We start from the raw sequence: 14,511 nt of genomic DNA on the forward strand, positions 1-14,511 counted from the left end.
ATGATGATGGCCTTGACCAGCCTGTCGCTTTCATTAGCAGGAGGTTACTCCCCAAGGAGCAGCGTTGGAGTGCCATTGAGAGGGAGGCCTTTGCTGTGGTCTGGTACCTGAAGAAGCTGAGACCATACCTCTTTGGTACTCACTTTGTAGTTCAAACCGACCACAGACCTCTCAGATGGCTAATGCAAATGAAGGGTGAAAATCCTAAACTGTTTAGCTGGTCCATATCCCTACAGGGTATGGACTTAATAGTGGAACACAGACCTGGGACTGCCCATGCCAATGCAGATGGCATTTCCAGGTTCTTCCACTTAGAAAATGAAGACTCTTGTGGGAAAGGTTAGTCTCATCCTCTTTCGTTTGGAGGGGAGGGCTGTGTAAGGAAATGCCTCCTTGGCATGGTTACCCCCTGACATTTTGCCTTTGCTGATGCTAATTTATTTGAAAGTGTGCTGGGACCCTGCTAACCAGGCCCCAGCACCAGTGTTATTTCTCTAAACTGTACCTTTGTCTCCACAATTGGCACAACCCTGGCACTCAGGTAAGTCCCTTGTAACTGGTACCCCTGGTACCAAGGGCCCTGATGCCAGGGAAGGTCTCTAAGGGCTGCAGCATGTCTTATGTCACCCTAGAGACCCCTCACTCAAGCACATGCACACTGCTTCACAGCATGTGTGTGCTGGTGGGGAGAAAAAGACTAAGTCAACATGGCACTCCCCTCAGGGTGCCATGCCATCCTCACACTGCCTGTGGCATAGGTAAGTCAGCCCTCTAGCAGGCCTTACAGCCCTAAGGCAGGGTGCACTATAACACAGTTGAGGGCATAGGTGCATGAGCACTATGCCCTACAGTGTCTAAGCCAAACCTTAGACATTGTAAGTGTAGGGTACCCAAAAGAGTATATGGTCTGGGAGTTTGTCAAACACAAACTCCACAGCACCATAATGGCTACACTGAAAACTAGGAAGTTTGGTATCAAACTTCTCAGCACAATAAATGCACACTGATGCCAGTGTACAATTTATTGTAAAATACACCCAGAGGGCATCTTATAGATGCCCCCTGAAAACATACCTGACTTCCAGTGTGGGCTGACTAGTTTCTGCCAGCCTGCCACACACCAGACATGTTGCTGGCCACATGGGGAGAGTGCCTTTGTCACTCTGTGGCCAGGAACAAAGCCTGTACTGGGTGGAGGTGCTTCTCACCTCCCCCTGCAGGAACTGTAACACCTGGCGGTGAGCCTCAAAGGCTCACCCCCTTTGTTACAGCACCACTGGGCATCCCAGATAGTGGAGATGCCCGCCACTCCGGCCACTGCCCCTACTTTTGGCGGCAAGGCTGGAGGAGATAATGAGGAAAACAAGGAGGAGTCACCCCCCAGTCAGGACAGCCCCTAAGGTGTCCTGAGCTGAGGTGACTCTTACTTTTAGAAATCCTCCATCTTGGGGTTGGAGGATTCCCCCAATAGGATTAGGGATGTGACCCCATCCCCACAGGGAGGAGGCACAAAGAGGGTGTAGCCACCCTCCAGGACAGTAGCCATTGGCTACTGCCCTCCCAGACCTAAACACACCCCTAAATCCAGTATTTAGGGGCTCCCAGAATCGAGGAAGATAGATTCCTGCAACCTAAAGAAGAAGAAAGACTGCTGACCTGAAGCCCTGCAGTGAAGACGGAGACGACAACTGATTTGGCCCCAGCCCCACCGGCCTGTCTCCCTACTTCGACGAAAACCTGCAACCAGCGACGCATCTGACAGGGACCAGCGAACTCTGAATCCTCAGAGGACTGCCCTGCATTTAAAGGACAAAGAAGCTCCCGAGAACAGCGGCCCTGTTCAAGAAACTGCAACTTTCTGCAACAAAGAAGCAACTTTAAAGACCCCACGTTTCCCGCCGGAAGCGTGAGACTTTCCACTCTGCACCCGACACCCCCGGCTCGACCTGCGGAAAACAAACACCACAGGGAGGACTCCCCGGCGACTGCGAGTCTGTGAATAACCAGAGACTAGCCCCCACAGTGACGCTTGCAGAGAGAATCTAGAGGCTCCCCCTGACCGCGACTGCTTGTAAGAAGGGACCCGACGCCTGGAACCAACACTGCATCCGCAGCCCCCAGGAGTTGAAGGAACCAAACCTCAGCGCAGGAGTGACCCCCAGGCGAACCTCTACCTTGCCCAGGTGGTGGCTGTCCCGAGAAGGCCCCCGCCCCTGTGCCTGCCTGCACCGCTAGTGACCCCTGGGTCCCTCAATTGTTAAAAACCTGAAATCCGACGCCTGCTTTGCACACTGCACCCGCCCCCCGTGTCGCTGAGGGTGTGTTTTGTGTACCCCCCCAAGTGCTCTACAAAACCCCCCTGGTCTGCCCCTCGAGGACGCAGGTACTTACATGCTGGCAGACTGGAACCGGAGCACCCCTGTTCTCCATAGGCGCCTATGTGTTCTGGGCACCTCTTTGACCTCTGCACCTGACCGGCCGTGAGCTGTTGATGTGGTAACTTTGGGGTAGCCTTGCACCCCCAACGGTGGGCTGCCTATGCCCCAGAACTGAGACTTGTAAGTGCTTTACTTACCTCCCCCAGGAACTGTTGATTTTTGCACTGTGTCCACTTTGAAAATAGCTTATTGCCATTTTTACAAAGACTGTATATGATATTGCTTTTATTCAAAGTTCCTAAAGTATCTAAGTGAAGTACTTTACATTTAAAGTGTTTACTGTAAATCTTGAACCTGTGGTTCTTAAAATAAACTAAGAAAAGATATCTTTCAATATAAAAACCTATTGGCCTGGAGTAAGTCTTTGAGTGTGTGTTCCTCATTTATTGCCTGTGTGTGTACAACAAATGCTTAACACTACCCTTTGATAAGCCTACTGCTCAACCACACTACCACAAAATAGAGCATTAGAATGATCTACTTTTGCCACTACCTTACCTCTAAGGGGAACCCTTGGACTCTCTGCACACTATTTCTTACTTTGAAATAGTATATACAGCGCCAACTTCCTACAACAATGAAAACAGATTTCCTGATCACCAACACGTTGGCACACCATGTGAGGGAGCTGCGTTCACTGTTGATGCAACTGCCTTAAATGACAACCTTCCCTAACTAGTTAGTATTCAGGACCTGATTGTCTTTCCTTTCTAAGATCGTATGCAAATCCTCCTTGGCCAACCAGTCTCCCTGCCAGGGTTCTTCACTTAACCTCATCCCTCGGATCAGGAACAAAAGCTCTATTGCTTAAGTCAGAGTGTGCTAAGCTTTCCATCGACCGGGCAAAAGAGCATCAAGTACATAATCACTTCTTCCACAGCTTCTCATGCAAAGAAGGCAGTGCAAAATAAGACTCGGTGAAGGTGGAAGTCCTCTGTAATATTTTCTGTTTACTGGCCAAAAAGCAGCAACAGAGGGCCTGAGAGTCCGTTTCATCAGGGCCAAAGACACAACAATGGCATTGTTACTGTGCTTCTGTACCCAGACCTACCACCTTTTAGTGTTACTGTTTTGGTAAATATTCAGTGAGGAATGTACAGTTAGAAGAATCTATCAGAAGAACAAGTTACTTAACTTCAGTAACACTCTTTCTGGTGGATACTGTATCTAATTTCAGATTCCTCACTGCTCTCCCAGTTCCCCATTCTGTGGAGTGGCCTTTTTATCATCCAAAGAAGGGCCCGTCTTAATAATCAGCACACTGTCACGCACAGTTGATCTCCATTTGAGGGTGCAAACGGGGGAAGTGTCATGATCCTAATACCAGCGTAGAGGGGTGGCGCTTATATGCAACTCTGCTCTGTCACTTCCGGAGCGGTACAAAGCCAACGCCAAACCCCACAACTTCACCTGCCATTAAAGGTGAGGACTCCCCTCCTTTCCAGCATCATTCCCAAAAGAACAGATCTGTTGGAATAGCAGCATGTCATTTGTCCATCTGGGAGTTGTAGATAATCTTGTTATATCATCTTTGCACATTATGATCCTTGGATCTTAAACTAATTGAAATTATATAAGTTTTTTTCGGCAATAAAAGTTTACCTGTGCACGTTCTCATTTGCTTGTTACATAGGAGGTTTTGTGCCTATTTTCATACGTAGGTTTCGTTTATTTGTGGCTTTGTTAGAATATCAGAACTTGTACTGTGACAGTGCCTTGGACTAAATAGTCTTTTTAAAGTTAGTCTTTATTTTGCAGTGCTGGGATTGGACGGACTGGTGTTCTTATCACTATGGAAACCGCTATGTGTCTCATTGAATGCAATCAACCAGTGTATCCGCTTGACATTGTAAGAACGATGCGAGATCAAAGGGCAATGATGATTCAGACACCGGTAAGTCACATTACTAGGGTATGAAATTCTCTGTATCTGTGCCCTGCATAGCAATACTTTGAAGGCTAGGGTTTCTTTGAAGATAAATCATGCTTTGTGTGCATGTCTCAGGCCTATTGATATGTACCACTACAACTCGCTTTCTTCCACCCCTTGCATCCCTCTGTTTACTACCCTTCTCCCCCGCTTCTCATCACAATTAAGAAATAGGTTTGATCAAAAGTCTTGATATTTCATCTGAAAGACACAGCTCAAAAATAAGCACTTAGGGTTATGAGGTAGTTTCAATTCTTCAAAAAGCAGTTTCTAATGAGGGTGAGGAAGCTCCACATCTCTAGGCTCAGGTAATGCTCTGTCACATTTGGTAGCATTTGAAAAATGAATCTGCAGCATAGTTTCACCTGTACGGTAGAGCAGTGCAGGCTGAAATGAATGGATTTAGTGGCCTCAGACTCTGACTCTTTAACATGTACCACTGTTTAAAGCATTCAGTGCTGATCTATTTCATAGGAGTTTTCAGATAAAGCAGCATCTTACGTTTACCCCACCAGACCTCTTCCACCTTTCATATGCAGGTTACATGCAAAGATGCCATTTTGATCATTTCGCCTTATTGACCATATGGTTTAAAATTTACTCTGGTCTTCTTCTCAGTGCTTTGTTGCATATTATTTACCTCCCAAAGGTGACAGCCAGTGCTTCAACTGCTGCTGCCACCTTTTTTTCATTTATGCCGGCTGTTAAATAAAACGTGAAACCGAACAAGCCAAAATAGCCTGCAGCAGTGGGACACCAGTGAGCTTGCAGTTTAAAGTTTGAATTGGCCAAACCTTCGGAGGATGTCAATAGTTAAGTTTCCTTTAGTTGTGCCACAGCTCTGTGGCATCCAGCCACCTGAGAAACTGCCTAATTTAGAAACCGGACAAACTACTGTCAGTCAGTTGCTGTTGGTATGTCATGCCTTCTTTAGTAAGAAATGGCACAATGTGTGTGGTGGTGAGGTAGCCCATCTCTTTTCCAAGGTGCAAAAGGTGCAGCTTTTGCTGTGACTTCAGCCACAGACTTCTCTTAAATGCTGTTTGCCTCTGACCATAGAACGACTTGCTGGAAATGATCAGACTGGATCCGGATATTTTTTCTTCGAGCAATACCCTTGCGCGTCAGTAGGTGGAGCCGGTCGACTCCGCGGGTGTCGTTGGTGTCGTAGTCACTGTGATGACATCGGGAGTAGTACATAGGTGTCACCTCAGCACAGTGACATCAGTTCTTTTCTTTCCCCGCCACACTCCTATCCGGAGAGTTCTAGCCTGGTCTTTTTTTTTTTTTTAACCAACTTTGACCCTTTTGTCTAGTTTTTTGGTGAGTTTTTGGTGCATCGAGATGTCCCCGAAGACAAGTTTCAAGCCACGCAAGTGCTGTCACCGCATGATGTCGGATCCGCATCGGGTCTGTTTCTGGTGCTTGGAGCGTGTCCACGACCCAAAGTCGTGCTCCAAGTGCCAGGCCATGCACCTGAAGGCCTTGAGGGAGCGGTCCCTCAAGCTCATGTCGGCACGGTGCTCGACTCCACGTAGGTCTCACTTGAGTGGAAGGTCTTGAGACCGCTCGCAAAGCCACCACCATTCTTCTTCCTCCAAGTCTTCGGGCCCAAGTAAGAAGAACTCAAAGCGGTCCCGTCACCCTTGACTTCACCCCATTGCTCGGCTGATGCGATGTGGGAGGAGCGTCGAAGCTCGAGGCCTCCGTCTTCGGAGGCTGCTTCTGGGTCCGCTCCACGCTTCCCCGAATTTCCAGGAGACGCAGCGACCCCAGCCCAATTGAATGAGTTTTATGAGGCCATGCACCTCATTTTTGGGCAGGCGACCCCAATAGGGCGCCTTCGGGCCCAAGGGGTTCAGTCTGGGGGGGGCCTTTGGGTTCCGTGCCAGTGGCTTTAGCTCTATCCACTGAGGTCCACTCTCGGATCTGCACTGACGCCGGTCGTACCACTGAGACTTTCCCCAGCTCTCGGATCTGCACCGGCACTGGTTCGATGGTCGACGCTCCCAACATCGGTGGTGCCCACCATCAAAGTCGACCCGATCCTTATCCCCGACGACTCTGAGTCGGGGCGGCATCAGCCGACGCCGTCTCTGACTTCGATGGGGCCTACTCAACCAAGGTCAGATTTGGACCCTTTTTTCTTATGGGTACGAATTCAGGGAATCTTATGAATACCAGGATGACCCTAATTTGGACTGGGCACAGGAGTTGGGGGAGGCCAGTGGCCTGGACACTTCTCCAGATGCTGGCATGCTGTCTCCTCCTACCGTGGCTACGGTGGAGGGAGCGACTTAATCTGTGGTGGTCAGTAGGGCGGCTGAGGTCCTTAGCCTTGAGCTTCCTACTGTACAGGTCAGGTCAAATCTCCTGACGGAGGTGCTTCAGCCAGGGGCTTCCACATCCTAGCCCCTTCTGCCATTCAGTGAAGCCCTCACCGATGTCCCCTTGGGTACTTGGTCCAAACCCAACACAGGGGCTCCTGTGAACAGGACTATTGCACGCCGCTATCGGCCCCTCCCGAACGACCATAAATTCCTGTCCTAACACCCCACGCCTGAGAGTCTTTTCATCCCAGGTTTCCTCTTCCTCGGGCGCATTCCCTGCCGCACCCACGGATAGGGAATCAAAAAGGCTGAAACAATTTAGGAAGAAGATGTTTTCTTCCTCCAGTCTCGCGCTGCGGTCTGTGAACACTTCATGCCTTTTGGGCCGCTATACACACACTTTGTGGGATATAGTTGCGCAAGTTCTGCCACAGATACCGGGGGAGGCCCGTGCTATTGTCTACCAAGCTGTCACTGATGTGAGAGATGCTGCGAAGTTCACAATCCAATGTGGCTGGACACAACTGACTCTCTAGGCAGATTGGTTGCGTCGAAGGTGGCCTTGAGGCGCCATGCCTAGTTGCGTACTTCTGGTTTTTAGGGGGATGTCCAACAGTCTGCCATGGACATGCCCTTTGATGGCCCCCGTCTCTTTGGAGACGAGGCAGCCTCGGCCTTGGAGAGGTTCAAGGACTCTTGGGCTGCGGCTCGGTCCCTTGGCCTTTTCACTGCCCCTCACCCCCAACAGTCCGCCTTTCACCCCTTTCGTGGCCACGGAAGGGGCTCCCTGTGGCTTCCCCAACCCAGCCACTGTGCCACTCATGCTGTTCAGCCGCTGTGTGGCCGGGGACGCAGAATCCCACAAGGGCATGGGACATGGAACCAGAGGTCTGTTCAGTCCACCCCTGCCCCCGCTGCAGCCTCCAAACCCTTCTAGCCCGTCCCCTCACTATGGTCCATTTGGCATCAGGGTTCGCCATCACCTGCCCCACTGGGAATCCATCACTACGGGCTGGTGGGTTTTGCAGGTAGTTTGAAAGGGCTGTTCCCTCCCCTTTAAATCTGCCCCACCAGCCATGCCTCCATCAGTCAGCCATCTTCCGGAGGATCATCTGGCACTTCTCCACCAGGAAGTCACGGCTCTCTTGGCCAAGGGAGCCATAGAGAAGGTCCCTGTGCCAGAAGTAGGTCGTGGTTGTTATGCCCGATACATTCTGATGCCAAAAAAGGACAAAGGCGTACGTCCTATCCTAGACCTTCAGGACCTCAATTACTTCCTCAAGAAGGAGAAATTCAGAATGCTCATCCTCGCTCAGATCCTGTCTGTCTTAGACCCAGGAGACTGGATGGTACTTTTGGACTTGCAGGATACTTAGTTCCACATTCGCATTCTGCCTGCCCACAGACATTAACTGCGATTTGTGGTAGGTCATGAGCACTATCAGTTTACTGTGCTCCCCTTCGGCCTTGCCAGCGCCCTTCGGGTGTTCAGGAAAGTGATGAAGGTGGTTGCAACTCATCTGCGCAGGTTGGGGGTTTCAGCCTTCCCCTACCTCGACGACAGGCTGTTGAGGGTGGACTCACCCCCAGAAAGTCGTCTCCCACCTTCAGACTACAGCGAGACTCCTGCATACGCTGGGGCTCACTATCAATGTGCGAAAGTCACACCTGACGCCCTCTCAGAAGCTCCCTTCCATCGGAGCTGTTCTGGACACAGTGCAGTTTCGGGCTTATCCTCCCAAAAGCGAGTGCAAGATATTCAGGCTATGATGCTGATCTTTCAGCCTCTGTCTTGGGTCTCGGTGAGACCGACTCTGAGGCTACTGGGCCTCATGGCCTCCTGCATACTGCTGGTAACACATGCCAGATGGCATATGCAGGCTCTGCAATGGGACTTGAGGTTCCAGTGGGCAGCATCCGAGAAATCTCTTCGACATAGTCCTGATCTCAGAGGGGACTGCGAAAGACCTGCATTGGTGGCTTTCGAATCCGCATTGGGTCCAAGGCAGATCCCTCACCCTTCCCCAGCCAGATCTATCCATAGAGACAGATGCGTCACTTCTGGGTTAGGGCAGCCACATGAGAGAGGCGCAGGTCAGAGGCCTCTGGTCTCCGGCGGGATCAGAGCTCCATATCAATCTTCTGGAGCTCCGGGCAATCAGGCTTGCGTTGAAAGCATTTCTTCCCTCTCTCAAAGGAAAAGTAGTGCAAGTGTTCACAGAAAACACTACCGCCATGTGGTGCTGCAACAAACCGGGCGGAGTAGGGTCCTGGACCCTTTGTCATAGACACTATGTCTCTGGACATGGCTCGCACATCAGTACATCAATTTCCAGGTGGACGATCAACTCTTTAATGGGTATGTGGGTGCGAAGAAAGGGAAGGTGGTTCAAAAACGTACCATCTCACAATGGGTATTTATTTGCATCAAAATGTGCTACACTTTGGCCAAGAAGCAACCCCCTGAGGGCTTGCCTGCTCATTCCACCAGAGGAACTACTGTTTCCACAGCGTTAGCATCCGGAGTTACTGTCCTGGATATCTGCCAGGCACCTATGTGGGCATCCTTGCACATGTTTACTAAACATTACTACCTTTACAGTCAGGTCCGTAGGTACGGCTACTTTGGTCATTCGGTCCTGCAGGACTTTACAGTATGAACTTGGTTTGCAGCCCACCTCCGAGGATGGCATTGCTTGGGTATCCATTCTAAGGTAAGAAATCTGCAACTAGAAGTCTCTATCAGATGTACAAGTTACTTACCTTCGGTAACGATATGTTTCGTAGAGACATATTCTAGTTCCACATTTCTTACCGATCCACCCATCCTTCTGCTTGTCAACTGATTTTTAGGGACAGGGCTTCCCCATTCAGGGCCTTGGATCTGTCACACCAATTTCAGTGTTCTTCGTGGCTCTGCGCTTCGGCGTGGAAAGTCGTGAAAAGAAACTGACGTCACTGCACTGAGGCAATGTCTATGTACTACTACCAACATCATCATGGCGACTACAACGCCCGCAGTCGACTGATGCCACCTACCAACACTCAAGGGTATTGCTTGTTGAAGAAACTCTCCGGATCCAGTCTGACGCCTGGAGGAAAATTCTAATGTAAGGAATCTGCAACTAGAACATGTCTCTACCAAGTATATAGTTACCGAAGATCAGTAACTTGTACTTCACTTCCAAAAGCAGACCAGCAATGGGTCAAGGGGCCAGGAGCAGAGTGTTCCTTGTAGAGTCTTGGTTGATGAGTCTGAGGACCCACCCTTGTGGGAGCCCTTATATAAACCTAAAAGGGGGTTGGTCACTCTCTGAAGTGACCCACCTATCAGAGGGGGTCAGGGATGTCATCTACCTGGCCTAACCAGTCAGATGCTCCCAGGGGCCTCTCTATGTAGTTGCATGATCCCAACAAGTTTGATACCAAACATGCCTAGGTTCGGAGAAGCCATTATGTAGTTGGACCACTCGTGTTGAAAAGTGTCCAATACATAGCTTAAAATGGCTTTCCTGCACTTAAAATCCCCAGGGAATAGAGTGTTGGGTTTGTAGGGTACCCCGCTTATGGAGGGGTACTCTCACACTTAGGGACATGCACCCTGCCCTTGGGCTGACGGGCTTACCAGAGGGGTGACTTACAGTGTCTGTAGGAAGTTGTCTCTGTATGTACTATCTCAAAGTGAGATATAGTGTGCACAGACTCCAAAGGTTCCCCTCAGAGGTTGATAGTGGCAAAATGACATAATACTAGTGCTCTATTTTGTGGTAGTGTGGTCGAGCAGTAGGCTTATCAGAGGGTAGTGTTAAACATTTGTTGTATACACACAGGCAATAAATGAAGAACACACACTCAAAGACTTAATCCAGGCCAATAGTTTTTATATAGAAAAATATATTTTCCTAATTTATTTTAGAACCTCAAGATTTGAGATACGTACATACAATGCAAGGTACTTCACACATGTAAGTATAGAGCTTTGATTTAAAACAGTAGTACACACAGTTTTGGTTAAAATGGCAATAAGCTATTTTAAAAGTGGACACTGCAAAAATCAACAGTTCCTGGGGGAGGTAAGTTTGGTTAGGTTTCTCAGGTAAATAAAGCACTACAGTCAGTCTCCTGGCATATGCGTCCACCGTTGGGGGTTCAAGGCAACCCCAAAGCCACAGCACCAGCAACACAGGGCCTGTCAGGTGCAACGGTCAAAGGAGGGCCCAAAACACATTGGGGCCTATGAAGAACAGGGGTGCGCCGGTCCTAGTCTGCTTACAGGTAAGTACCTGCGTCCTTGAGGAGCAGACCAGGGGGGTTTTGTAGAGCACTGAGGGGGACACACACAAGCCCACAAAACACACCCTCAGCAGCACAGAGGCGGCCGGGTGCAGTAGGCAAAGTAGGCATTGGGTTTGCTATAGAAAGCATTGGAGGGACCCGGGGGCCACCTAGACGATGCAGGCAGGGCACAGGAGGGCTTCTCAGGCCAGCCACTGACTGGGCGAGGATGAGGGCCGTCTGCTGGTTACTCCTGCACTGATAGGTGATTCCTCTCGGTCCTGAGGTCTGCAGTGCAGTGCTTGGTCCATGCGTCGGGTTCCTTTGTTACCAGGCAGTCGATGTCAGGGGAAGCCTGTGGATCCTCTCTGCAGGCATCGCTGTGGGGGTGCAGGGGGCAGGGTGTCCACATCGTTGGAGTCGCCTGGGAGTCCTCTCAGCAGTGTTGGTTCTCCTGAACTCAAGCCGGGGGTAGGGTGCAGAGTGTGAAGTCTCACGCTTCCGGTGGGAAGGGAGAGTCTCTTTAAAAGCTGCTTCTTTGTTGCAAAGTTGTTGCAGGTTCTGAACAGTGCCGCTGTTTTCAGGAGTTTCTTGGTCCTTTAGGTTCAGGGCAGTCCTCAGAGGTCGCTGGTCCCTGTCGGGTGCGTCGCTGTGTAGGTTCTTTGAGTCTGGAGAGAGGCTGGTAGGGCTCTGGACAAGTCAGTAGGTGTCTCCACCGTCTCTGCCGGGCTTTCAGGTCAGCAGTCCTTCTTCTGTCTTCAGGTTGCAGGAATCTGATTTTTTGGGTTCAAGGTATCCCATAAATATTGAATTTAGAGGTGTGTTTAGGTCTGGGCGGCAGTAGTCAATGGCTACTGTCCTTGAGGGTGGCCACACCCTCCTTGTGCCTCCTCCCTGAGGGGTAAGGGGCACGTCCCTATTCCTATTGGGGGAATCCTCCAAAACCAAGATGGAGGATTTCTAAAGGCAGGGGTCACCTCTGCTCAGGGCACCATAGGGGCTGTCCTGATTGGTAGGTGACTCTTCCTTGTTTTTCTCATTTTCTCCTCTGGACTTGCTGCCAAAAGTGGGGGTTGTGTCCAGGGGGAGGGCATCTCCACTAGCTGGAGTGCCCTGGGGCATTGTAGCTCGAAGCCTGAGCCTTTGAGGCTCACTGCCAGGTGTCACAATTCCTGCAGGGGAGAGGTGTTAAGCACCTCCACCCAGTGCAGGCTTTGTTTCTGGCCTCAGAGAGCTAAAAGGTTCTCTACCCATGGGGTCAGAAACTCCTCTCAGTGGCAGGCTGGCACAGACCAGTCAGTCATACACTGGAGGATTGGGTAAAATACAGGGGGCATCTCTAAGATGCCCTCTGTGTGCATTTTTTAATAAATCCAGGACTGGCATCAGTGTGGGTTTATTAGTCTGAGAATTTTGATACCAAACTTCCCAGTATTCAGTGTAGCCATTATGGAGCTGCGGGGTTCGTTTTGACAAACTCCGAGACCATATACTTAATATGGCCACCATGTACATACAATGTGTATGGTCTTAGACACTGTAGGGGCATATTGCTGATGCAGCTATGCCGTCACCTGTGGTATAGTGCACCCTGCCTTACGGCTGTAAGGCCTGCTAGAGGGGTGACTTACCTATGCCACAGGCAGTTTTTTGTGTGCATGGCACCCTGAGGGGGTTGCCACATCGACGTTGCCTTTTTCTCCCCACCAACACACACAATCTGTAATGGCAGTGTGCATCTGTTAGGTGAGGGGTCCCTTAGGGTGGCAATACACATGCTGCAGCCCTTAGGGACCTTCCCTGGTCACAGGGCCCTTGGTACCACTGGTACCTTTTACAAGGGACTTATCTGTGTGCCATGGATGTGCCAATTGTGGAACAATGGTACATTTTAAAGGGAAAGAACACTGGTGCTGGGGCCTGGTTAGCAGCATCCGAGCACACTTCTCAGTCTCTTCAGCATCAATCTCAGGCAAAAAGTGGGGGGTAACTGCAACAGGGAGCCATTTTCCTACACCACTCATACAGAATGCGGGCCCAGTCAGAAATAAGGGGTGCTCGTATCCACATATAGCCAAGTACTGATATGCGAAAACTGTGGCTCTGCTTTCACCAGACTGTCAGATCAAATTGGCCGATGGATTTCACTCTTGCAGTCGTTGGCGGAACAAGTTGCTCTTTATCAAAATAATTGCCCTCCATAAGTTTCTATATCTGATAGGGACTTCTAAGTGCAGTTTCCTTACCTTTGATTTTCCCAGGCATCAGGCTGGATCTTTGCATGCAGTTTGGTGGCTCCACTCAGGACGGGTTGACGTAGTTGGCACCTGATGTGATGTCGCAGCCACCTATATATGTGCCACCAGTCATGTGGGAGTCAGTCTTTTTCTTTCCATGCCAGTTAGTGCAGATCGGAGAGAGCTACCCCTTCATCGCTTTTTGACCGGCCTTTTTTTTTTTTTTTTTTTACTTTGTTTCAAGTTTTTTTTCTCAAGTATGTCAAGATGTCTTAGAGGAAGGTGGGGTTCAAACCGTGTGGCGCCTGTCACCACTCCATGTTGGTCACTGACCCCCATCTCAATTGCCTCTTGTGCCTCAAGCGCGACCATGCCTCCAAGTCGTGCTTGGATTGCTGGGCCATGGCACCGAAGGCTTTGAGGGAGTGGTCCCTAAAGATGCTTGTGGCCCGGTAGTCTGCAACACCGCCGTGAGTAAGACTCCAGGAAGATCTTTGTCCTGTCGAGAAAGAGGTCGCGGACTGATCTCAGAGCCCCAAAGTACTCTTCCTCTCATCCGAGGTCCTCGGGACACTCGGGAAAGAGGCATAAGAAAAAGAATTCCAAGAAGACTTCTACTACACATCAGCCAACGAGACGAGTGGGGAGTGTGAGAAAGTAGCCTCTTTCTAGCCTTGTTACCCCCACTTTTGGCCTGTTTGTGAGTGTATGTCAGGGTGTTTTCACTGTCTCACTGGGATCCTGCCAGCCAGGGCCCAGTGCTCATAGTGAAAACCCTATGTTTTCAGTATGTTTGTTATGTGTCACTGGGACCCTGCTAGTCAGGACCCCAGTGCTCATAAGTAACGTCCACGTTATTTCACAGCCATTTTACACTGCACTTAAGTAACTTATAAGTCACCTATATGTCTAACCTTTACCTGGTAAAGGTTAGGTGCAAAGTTACTTAGTGTGAGGGCACCCTGGCACTAGCCAAGGTGCCCCCACATTGTTCAGAGCCAATTCCCTGAACTTTGTGAGTGCAGGGACACCATTACACGCGTGCACTACATATAGGTCACTACCTATATGTAGCTTCACAATGGTAACTCCGAATATGGCCATGTAACATGTCTATGATCATGGAATTGCCCCCTCTATGCCATCCTGGCATAGTTGGCACAATCCCATGATCCCAGTGGTCTGTAGCACAGACCCTGGTACTGCCAAACTGCCCTTCCTGGGGTTTCACTGCAGCTGCTGCTGCTGCCAACCCCTCAGACAGGCATCTGCCCTCTTGGGGTCCAGCCAGGCCTGGCCCA

At 50.1% G+C, this 14,511-nt stretch overlaps 1 protein-coding gene across 3 annotated transcripts in view; it reads left to right on the forward strand.

Moving 5' to 3' along the window:
- PTPN4 (protein tyrosine phosphatase non-receptor type 4) overlaps positions 1-14,511 on the forward strand; it is a 975,501-nt gene that overhangs the window by 924,572 nt on the left and 36,418 nt on the right. For all 3 annotated transcript variants that reach the window (XM_069224613.1, XM_069224612.1, XM_069224614.1), the window contains one exon: positions 4,197-4,332. In XM_069224613.1, the coding sequence (XP_069080714.1) occupies positions 4,197-4,332 (136 nt within the window). The remainder of the gene's footprint in view (positions 1-4,196; positions 4,333-14,511) is intronic.

This window comes from Pleurodeles waltl, chromosome 3_1 (assembly GCF_031143425.1).
Source record: "Pleurodeles waltl isolate 20211129_DDA chromosome 3_1, aPleWal1.hap1.20221129, whole genome shotgun sequence".
Classification (NCBI taxonomy): Eukaryota; Metazoa; Chordata; class Amphibia; order Caudata; family Salamandridae; genus Pleurodeles; species Pleurodeles waltl.